Raw genomic sequence first — 11,115 nt, forward strand, 5'->3', positions numbered from 1 at the left:
TAATTGTTAAAGCACAAATTTATTTTAAAATACTAAACCAATTGTACATAATTTACAAATGTAGAATCACTGTAAAATGTTTTGTCATTCAGAAAGGAACAAGTAAAAGTAGATAATTCAGCATAAGCTCTTTATTGATATAAGGTTCATATTTCAGAATAGGTAAAGCTGCTTGTAATATAGCAGACAGTATTGCATAACACAGTTCACAATAATAAATTCTTAACACCAATTGCTCAGTCTCCAGCAATGAAATTTGCAATTACACAACATTTTGCAGTTGAATACTACAAAGTGGAATTGGATGGCATAAAACATGAAGTGCACATGTAATAGTTTGGGATCACTATATATCATCAAAGTAACCTACAATCTGTTCCAGTTTTTTTCAATAGAATTGTGTTTATGATTTTCCTCATTTGGATCAAGACTTTGCACAATGTATCTGAAGTGATCAGGTTTGATGTCAAAGTCTGCATGTGAAACCTAGTTAGCCAGCAGCAAAGAAATGGCTAATTAGACTGCATTATATTAGGGACAGGAGCAGGTCATTCAGCCCTCAAACCTGTTCTGACATTGGATTATAGCTGATCTCAATCTAAATTCCACTTATTCACTTTTTGCATAATTACAGATAGCCTTAGCTAACAAATTGTGGAACCCAGAGAAATGTTCAAGATGCATCATATTTTACAGTGAAATGCACTGTTTTTGGTGATACATTGAACAATGAAAATGCAGGAGTTCGAATGAAATGAAATTTTCCACATGACCACAAGAGTTTACAATTAAAAATAACTTTTTGAGGATGTAAGATGTACCTCAACAGTTTGTAAATGTACCCGTATTGATGGAAACACTTCTCTTCCAATGTGTTTTGTATGAATGTGACATTTGTGAAAATAGTATATTTCTAGTCCATGAAGCAGCAATTTAGTAGAAAAGGCATGTGAGAGAGACCAGGTAGGCCAATGGGACTGATAGCATTGCTCTGAGAGCTGGCATGGACTCAATGGGATGAATGGCTGCCTCCTATGTTGTAAAGGAATATGAGGAAATACAGGAAAAAAAGAGAAAGGCAGTTTGCTCTTTTGTTTGTAAAGGAACCATATTCCTCACTTGTTCATCTACATTAGAATATGGGGGGGGGGGGGGGCGCGGGGATGTGGGGGAGAAGCAAAGACCAGTTTCAAATCATGCTTTTTCTCATGGAGACTCTATTTCTGAAGGTGTTGAGTCACTTCATTGTTTCCATATGGACCAACATAGCATTTAACTTTCAACTTGCTTGACGTTTACTTTCTGCATCTTAGAAACCACTATGCCAAGATCCCTTTATGAATATTAAATTGTTCCTCACCACTTTATAAATTCTATCCTTCCTACTAAAGAGAATAATTTCACATCTTCCTATGTTACAAAAAACAACCTGCTGGAGGAACTCAGCTTGTTGAGCAGTATCTGTGGGGGGGAAAGAAATTATCAACATTTCGGGTCGAGACCCTGCATCAGGACTCCCAAGACCTGTGGCAGGGTCCTGATGCAGGGTTTCGACCCAAAAACATTGACAATTCCTTCCTCCCACAGATGCTGCTCGACCTGCTGAGTTTCTCCAGCAGATTGTTTGTTGCTCCAGATTCCAGCATCTGTAGTCTCTTCTGTCTTCCTGTACATTTTGCCCACTTTCTCTCTATTCCTTTGCAAACTCCTTATATCCTACCCATAACTCACTCTCCCACTTAGTTTTGTGTTGCCATAAATATTGGCATTTTGCACTCTGACTTTCCATCAGAGCTATTAATATAAATTGTAAATAACTGAGGGCCCAATACAAATTCCTGTGACACTCCTCATAACTGTAATGACATTTCTGCATGAGAAGATGGTAAGAAAGAATCGAACCCCTGCCAATGCTAAATACTGGCTGGCTAAAATACATTAAGAATATTATCTTATTCAACAAGCTACACATGATAGCATTGAATCGCTTGTACTTACTGAGGACATGTCACATTCACATTAACTACTCTGCCACATGTAAAATTGTATCTAAAAGGATTTTTTCTGCTTATGTACTTGAAGTACACTAAATCCAGCAAAAAAGCATTAAAGCACAAATTCCAGATTTTTGAATTGTGTGGTTCCATATATTTATACGTTTGCAATATACTGTACGTAAACAAGCAATAAAAGAATACACTGATAATCAAATCTGAACAAGATTCCCAGATTTTCCAGAGATTGCTAGCTTCAAGAAGTTTCATAAAAGTACATACACTTATTTGTAATACATAGCAACAGACCATCATGTCTACTCTGTGTATCCTTTAACCAAGAATAAAGGTAAATAAAACATGCAGTTTAATTACATCAACAATCAAGGCATGGACCAAATGCTTATTTGGTTTCAACTGGCACAATAAAACAATTAAGTATTTGAAAATATTACAAACATATCGTACAGTACAATTGAATAGTAACAGAAGACTGCTTAAAGTACAAAGGCATATGGTAACCAAAGGTGTATTATCCACATAAATGAAGCAGAAGTAGGAATATTACTTAATAGTAGTTTTACTATTAATAACATACATCACAGTTTCCTTTGGCATCTTATTCTACACTGAACATATCCATGGCTCAGTTTTTGAATGGGTTGCTTGGTGCAGACCTGAGCCATATGGAGAGAAAGTTTCAAACACTGTCCTCTGTTTGCTCAATTGATGCCAAGTTGCCTACTTTCCCTGTGGTGTGAACTTGGCCTGAGAACATGATCAGACTGCTCAATAATAAAGTTCCTCCCACAATCAACATCAGCCTGTTGTTGTTTAACAATCAGGTTTAATGAAAAAAAAGTTAGTTATTTGACTGAGGTGTCAATTGTCCCTTGAAGATCAAAAAAAAGATTAAGTTACCAACTTCAGCGCAGGAGGAGAGAAAACTAGGTGGAAATGAGAGGGAAGAGTTATGCAGAACCAATGAGGAAAGACTTTAGCTTTTTTAAATGTTATTTTGTAGTCTTTATTAAATTGATATGAGATTACAAATTAACTTTGGATTTTGCATGATGCCAAATGGCTACTTAAAAAGTCAATCATTAAGCACCTATTATGGTTGCAAAATGAGAAATATTTACATTTAATGCATAAAAAATGTTTTAAGAATCCTTTAACCATTTGGTCATAAACTAGTACAATTCAGCAATTTTTTCTGGATAACATTATTGTATGTCCTAGCACATCTTAAGGGTGCATCAGGAGAGTGAAACAGCTGGACACCAATGGCTATTTTGGTAGTTAATGCAAAGCCCAAGGCTTGAGGTCTAAGAAAACAGATGTTGGAAATTTTCAGAGTCAAATGTGCTGAACTTCTCAGCCTGGTTTGGGAGGTCAGAGGTCACATGCCCTGTGCTGTGTCCAGTGAGATAGAGGTGGTTGCATTGGAGTCCAGCATTTTGTGGCATGTGTGGTTTGGGCTTGGGAGCATTAGGTAATGGTCAATGGCAGGATGGGCGGGTGGGTGATTTGGTTTTGGGACCAACATCAGATTGTATGGATGAGGGAGGTCAGGAACAGCTGCATATCAAGAGGGCTTGTGAGATCGACGGGGGAAAATGGGGGGTGGGGGATTGTGGTACTGGTAGAGAGTGAAGGGATAAGGCAGGAGATCGGTGGGTTGGGGCTAAGGTGTGCTTGCTGCAGTGCTGGTGGAGGACTGCAAGGATGAAGGCAAGTAATTTCTTCCCTGCGGGTGTGTCAGTCTGATGCTGGGCAAGTTAGACCATGTTGTCTGAAGAGAGCCCGAAAATGGGGCACTCTGAGAAAATGTAGACTAACTTTCTCTGTGATGCTCCAAAAAGGAGGGGCCATCATCATCCTGTGTGCCCCAGCATAGAGATTGTATGAGGCCCAAGGGCGACTGATACCTGGATATGTCTGGTCAAGTCTCCAGGGTGAGACAAGAGGACCTGGAAATCATTGTTACAGAAACGCAGGAAATCAGTACACTATTCGCCCCTTTGAATCTGCTCTGCTATTCAATTCGACCAAGGCTGATTCTTTATCTCAGTACCGCCTTTCTACTCTGTCTCTCGCTATATTTCTTGATGCTTTTTGTGTCTAGTGTTTCTCTTAGGAAAAAAGATTTTCAGTGGCATAATGTTGGCAAAAACAGTGTTCTGCAACTTAATTTCAGGGAAATCTTTTAAAAATTACCTTGTATTTAATTAAGTAAATTGTTATAGGTGCATAAGCTATCCATATCTTGCTAATAGATATATTACTGAAACTGCTGAGAAACACTGCACTCAGTAACTCTCTGAGAACAGCACCACTCAATGTGAAATCTGGTTCATTAAACTTCGTAGATGGTTTTGACCACATACAGTTTTCCCCAAGGAGCCAGACAGTTTCTATTAATGGGTTCTGTGCCATCCTAAATCTTATTTTTGAAAATGTTAACTTTTTTCTTGTACCAATTTCTGTACATTTTTTATATAAAAATAATATTAGTGATATATATTTTATATATGTGAAGCATCACCAATACACAATATATAAGTTCAATCAAGTCTTTAAAGATTGCTTGACATATATCCCAGTCTAGTTTGACAGAAGTATTTGATCTAGAGTTCCTCTGTAGGATAATACAAAAATAAGACTCAAAAATATATTCATTCTGTCAGTATGTCAAGTTCCGCTCAAAATTCTTCCATCCCTCACATAGCGTTGCATATAAAATATGCATAACTCAGCAACGAGGCTGACCTCACACCATATATTTCATCTTTATGTGTGAAAAAAATAGTTCATGCAAATCACACTGAACATATTTAGAAAAATACATTGTAAAATGTTGAGATTATAGATAATACTAATGCCATAAACATGCAAGAAAAACAACAGAATACAAAGTGGCTCAGTGAGGATTAAGCACTAGAATAGTGATCCTGTTTCCCATTGTGTCTAGTTGTAATTTGAAAAGTGCTTCTGGAAGAGAACACAATTGCAGGAAACTCACATATAAAGCACAGAAATTTAAGAACAGAGATGAGTTTCATCTCAGGGATCAATAGGTACTTGAAAAACCTCAAAGACTTCTAAGCATGTTATACTTTCATGAATGGCTCACATACCCAAATTCCACAATTTGGCTACATATTTGATTGAGGAAATTTCAAGACTCAGTGTGCAAATGACTGTCAACCAGAAACATACCCTGTTACAATTTGTATAATTGTTACAGCAGACCTTAGAAAGCAGGAAAGTAAACAATTAATCATGCAGAGAATTGCAGTCTTGCGCTCCTTGAAAAGGCATTGAATATTCATCTGAAGCAGTAGCAATTATTAAAATGCCAAGTGATGGGACAGAATATTAGATTAGAAATGACCTGAAATATTCACTTGTTGGTGCAAAACCTGCATGTGTGTCATTCTTCAACTGCAAACTTAACTGTGAAACCCCAAGAGTTTAAACTGTGCAGTGTCTCCATTAATTGCAAACATTGGAATGTCAAACACATTAAGCTATTGTCTGCTAAAGAAGCCTAAGTATCATTCTTGCCTATATCTACATTCATAACTGTTCACTATTATTCATTAATCACGTCAGTTTGCATTTCTGTAGCACAAGAACATAGCCTGCAACAAGTATCACAAGAGATTAAATACTGTTAGCTTTTAACATTTTCTCCAAAAGCTGCAGTGAATATTTGCAACAGATATTTCATGAAGCATTTCAATCCGTGCTTCCATCATCCAATGTTCTGTCCACATAGTTTCTCTTAACACTGAGAGATTATCGGACATGGGTTCAAGCCTTGCTCAGGACTGTTGTTCCTCACGATATTCCGTAGCTGTCAAAGTTACTACTTGCAGCGAAAGCTGAGATTCATGCAATAGCAGCAAATGATCTCTTTGAATGTCTTGCGCATCTCTTGGCTCCGGAAGGCGTAAATAATTGGGTCAACGACTGAATTGCACATGATGAGGATCAAGTATGTGTTAAAATGTGAAGTGTAACATATACAGTATGGGTTTTTTGGGCATGATATAATCATGATGAGGTGAAGGAAAAAAGGAGCCCAACAGATGATAAAGATCCCAAGCAGGATAGTAATGGTAATGGCCCCTTTCATGCATGTCTTCTGACGGACCACGCCAGTGACTGGGAGTGTAGCGATTCTTTTAATGTGCAGACGAGCATGCATGAACATGTGGACATAAAGAGTAGTCATGAGGAAAAGCATGGTGAAGAACATGGTGATAAGGCAAATGATGACAGTTTGATTGTCTGAATATATAATGAAGATGATGCCACAGAAAATACAAACAATCCAGATAACTACGATCAAAATTAAAGCTCGCTTTACTGTCATGATGCTGTGGTAGCGCAAAGCATAAAAGATCGTGATGTACCTGTCGATGGCAATGACCAACAGATTGCATATTGATGCCACTAAAGAAATGCAGATCATTGAGTCAAAAATATTGTCCATTTGCTGAATGAACTGGTCATTTGCCACTAAGTAGCCGTTCTTTAAAAATGCCATCACAATGGTCTCCAAGGCATTAGATACACTTACCAGCATGTCTGCCACTGCTAAACTGCAGAGGAAAAAATACATGGGAGAATGGAGGTTTTTGTTCTTAAGAACTGCCAGGATGACCAAGACATTTTCCAGGAAGCTGATGATACCCAGAGTGAAAAACAGTTCAGCTTTAATTGGGACCTGCTCGCAGAAGCCTGTGCTGCTCCTGTTGCTCGGGATGCTGCTTTCATTCAGATCCTCTGTGCTGTTCATTATCGGCAGTTGAAAGAAGAATATAGAATATGTGGCATTCATCTTGACAATGGCTGAGTTGTACTTTTAGAAGCAAAGCTTAAAAGGAATGAAATTTCCTCTCTGGAGTTGTGAGAAAAGTTCCATTAATTCAAACAGAGGTTTGAAGTTGACAAATCATTCTTTACGATATCGATTAGTAGTTATTGATTCTTTTCAGGTCACCGCAAGACCTATTGTTGCTGGTTTAAAGAAATCCAAAACAGAGAGTTCCCAACTTTTCTTTCTTTCTCTTCATATGCGGAGAATTAATACATTCCCTTTGACGTGCGAGCTGATGGTTCAATGCATTTATAGTCCACTGACAGACAGCAGCTCCTCCCTATCCTTTAGAGATTTAAAATGTCCATTTAAAGTACAGGGTTATGGCTGACTGGCAGAGAATTGCTGCTCCAGACAGCAGCTATATTCTGGAAATGTGGGATGGTCTTCATACTCTTCAATGTCAGTATTATTGTTGCTTGGTGCCCTCTTGTGTTATTATTTGTGAGTGCATAGCTATAGTAAAGTTTTCATATCAGCATGCTTGTTTTTTTTCCATGAGCTGTCAGCTTTTCTCAGTGGAAGTAGTATTGAACACAGACATCCCTAGCCTATTGGTCAAGCTCTGCAGGCTATTTTCCAATTGCACTCTGTCACAGGACACCCCATCATGTTCAATGGCAGAGGGAAAGCTTGCTGAGATACTTCAGCAAACTGAAGAGTCTCACATGGCCATAACCAACAGATTGCATCTTAGCAAAAAAGCAAGCTGCTGGAGGAACTCAGTGGGTCAGGCAGCATCTGTGGTGGAGAAAATGGAAATGTCGACTGCACATTTCCCTCCACAGATGCTGCCCGACCTGCTGAGTTCCTCCAGCAGTTTATTTTTTGCTTTTAATCCGAGGTGTATTTGGAGCAGGAGGGGAATCCCACATGGAGAGGTAAGGGTGTTGCCTGTGCTGCTTTAAAACATCCTGATCTGAAACGTTGACCACCTGCTTTTCTCCACAGATGCTGGCTGGCCTGCTGAGTTCCTCCAGCATCATCGTCTTTTTCATCTAGCTTCCAGCATCAGCAGTCCTTTGTTTCTCTAATGCCTCAATTACTTGACATGGAGTCCCCATATCACCTAATAATATCAAATCTGTTTTGAGATTCTGTGGCTGGGATGGGGAACTGGGACCAAATGCAATTTTATCCCTTATTCATTATTTGAACAACCCATTGACCCACGTGGGCTGTGTGAACAGTGTTAAATTCCACTCCCATAAGTCAGACCCTGATTAATTTTCACCCATGTTAGGTCAGGTAAGATAGCTAACCAAACTATCCCTCTCAATGAAAATAACCTGCTCCAAAAAGCAGGAATCAATATTGTACATCCTGTGGTTTCCCATTAGTCTCTGGTCTCTATATAAGAAGAAGGACCCAGTCTGCAGGAACTTTCTAAGAGGAACAAATCCACCAATGCTAACCTTTTGTGCCTCACATCTTGTGTATACTGACTGGACAGCTGGTAGTGCTGACTGCCTGCTGAAGTTTTAATAGCAGTGCCTTGAAATCTAATAAAAAGAATGAAAAAGAAATAAGTTTTAATAGCAGTGCCAATGATATCCTGAATCATGACTCCAAAATGTTAACTTGGCCACTGCTTGCCTTTAGAGATACCTTTACCATTAGCCCAATTAAGGATTGGTAAAATTGTAAATGAGCAAAAAATAGGTTGGTTGGAGCTGAGAGTTAAAATATTAAAACATTTTACTGCTCTGATAGAAGTTTATAAAATAATGTGTGGCATAGATAGGGTAGACAGTCATTATTTTTTTTCAGGGTAGAAATGTCAAATACTAGAGGACATGAATTTAAGGTGAGAGGGGGAATGTTTAAAGGAGATGTGCGGGGCAAATTTTCTACTCAGAGAGTGGTGGGTGCCTGGAACGGGCTACCGGTGCAATGGTGGAAGCAGATACGATAGTGGTGTTTAAGATGCCATTGGATAGACACAGGAATATGCAGGAAATGGAGGGATATGGATCATGTGCAGGCAGAAGAGATCTAGTTTAATTTGGCATCATGTTCGGTGCGGACGTTGTGGGTTGAAGGGCCTGTTCCTGTGCTGTTCAACGTTCTATGTTCTCTGTTCAACATTCTATGTTCCTCTTGTGGCTTTTTTCCCAAGGTAGATGTGGGAGTGGTTAAAATTGTGAACTCTGTGTACAGGATATTCCAAATTCAGTTTTCTCCAAAAACAAAAAAATTGCATCTTTATTTTGCCTCCAAATATGAAAAATAACTGTTATATTTGTGATTCATTAACCATAAGTTTGTTTATTATGTAAGGAAGGCAATGCCGTCAGTCAGTTGCTTATCCACTGTTTATGAAATTAGTTGCAGTAAGTAATCACATTTTCACCTGGGCAATTCAGATAAAACATAGGAGTTTCCATATTTACCATAAACAAAATAGCGTTGAGTCTTGATGAAAAGTTGTTCACTTGGTGCATCACCCTCCATGGATGCTGCCTGGCTTAGCATTGTCTGTTTTTATTTCAGAAGGGCAGAGTGGGTGTGGTGGTGGAGGTGGATACTCTGGCTGCTGAGATGTCACAACACGTGTCACTAAAAGGATAATCCTACAGGAAATTGCAGCTTTGATTAAAGGAAAGTCCAGGGACAGAAGACTACTGAAATAATTGTTTTAAAATATATATTAGAGCATGGTTTTGTCATTTATCAAAGTTACTACCATTATGGGACCTCCAACTTTACATGTTCCTATAAGATGCTTTCCATCATTTCAATTATGTTATTTGTGTCAGTACAAATGTAATAGTACCGACCTTTGCCTAAGTTAATTCTCCAGAGTACAAGAGCCTTAGTAAACTTCAACTCCCACAGCTAACTCCGGATATTGCTTCGCAGGTGTAGTCAGAGCTACTCCCACCTAACATTCTAGAATTTAGTAAACTGTAGAGCTTTCCAGCATTGAGAAAATATCAAGGATTAACTTCCTAAAAAACTTCTGTTCAGAAGTTCTTTGGATTTTACTTAGCAATTTTTATCAAGCATGTTTAAACACCACATCCCAACAGTTTCACTTTGGTTGAAAGGCAAAAGAGCTGCAGATGCCTTTGCAGGAAATTGAGATCTCATTAGATTAGTCAACTTATTTTTAAAAGCAAATTTATTACAGATAAAAATAGAAAATGCTGGAAGTACCCAAAAGCTCTATGGAAAGATAAGCAGAGTTAATATTTTTTATGGTGATCTTTCATCAGAATTGGGAAATATTATAGATATAACAAGTTTTAATTTGCAGAGAAAGTGGGGAGAGCAGGAAGAGCAATAGAGAAGGTATGTGTTAGGATGAGGTGAATGACACAGCTGGCAGTGGTGCTGACAGAAGGATGGTGGTAAAGGCTGGAATAAAGGGAAGGGGGGAGATATAAATAAGAGGAGAGAAATTAACTCTGAAATACCAGAAGAGGGAAGAGGGAAAAGACCTAAACACTGGAAAAGTGAAGTACGAGGCTGAAATAGTTGATGATTTGAAATTACGGAATCCAATGTTGAGTCTTAAAGACAGTCATGTAGCTGTTCAGAAGGTGAGTGCTGTTCCCCGAGATTACATTGATCTTCATAGGAAAAGAGTAAGAGGCCAAAAAGAAAAGTCAGAGTGCAAGTAGAATAGAAACTTAAAGTAACAGGCAACTGGAAGTTCAGGGTCATCTTTGTGGATTGAACAGAGATGTTTTGCAAAGTGGTTGGCATTTGGTTTCTCCAATGTATAGGAGATCACATCATGAGTACCTCATACAGTGGACTAAATAGAAAGAAATTCAAGTGAAGTATTGCTTCATCTGGAAGGAGTGTTTGGGTCCCTGAATGACAGGATGGGGTGAAAGGGGAGATGGTGCATCTTCTGTGGTTGCATGGGAAGGAGAGAGTGTGCGAGGAGAGGGGGTGTGGACAGAAGGGTGGTAAATGAAATAGCCATGGGTGCGAGCCTTGTCAATTATGGTAGAGGTGAAGCTATAGTTAAGGAAAAAAGAAGGCATCTCAGTAACACTGGCATAGAAGGTGTCATTGTCAAAAAACATATGAAGGAGATAGAGTTCTTACAGGAGTCAGGGTGGGAGAAGCTGTAGTCTATCCCCTGAAGTGGAGATAAAGTAGTTGAGAAAGGGGATGGAAGTGTCAGAGACCAGGAGAAACAGGAATGAAACTGGCAGTAAAGATGATGAAACCTTTGAGTTCTTTATGAGAGCAAGGAACAGTACTGATACAACC

The 11,115-nt window shown here is 38.7% G+C and overlaps 1 protein-coding gene across 1 annotated transcript; it reads right to left on the bottom strand.

Annotated features, from left to right (window-relative positions):
* Positions 1 to 5,868: 5,868 nt before the first annotated feature.
* LOC127578758 (melanocortin receptor 3-like) lies at positions 5,869 to 6,846 on the bottom strand. The gene has a single exon (XM_052031184.1). The coding sequence runs from the start codon at positions 6,844 to 6,846 to the stop codon at positions 5,869 to 5,871; it is 978 nt and encodes a 325-aa protein (XP_051887144.1).
* Positions 6,847 to 11,115: the final 4,269 nt, after the last annotated feature.

Source organism: Pristis pectinata, chromosome 16, assembly GCF_009764475.1.
Source record: "Pristis pectinata isolate sPriPec2 chromosome 16, sPriPec2.1.pri, whole genome shotgun sequence".
NCBI lineage: Eukaryota > Metazoa > Chordata > Chondrichthyes > Rhinopristiformes > Pristidae > Pristis > Pristis pectinata.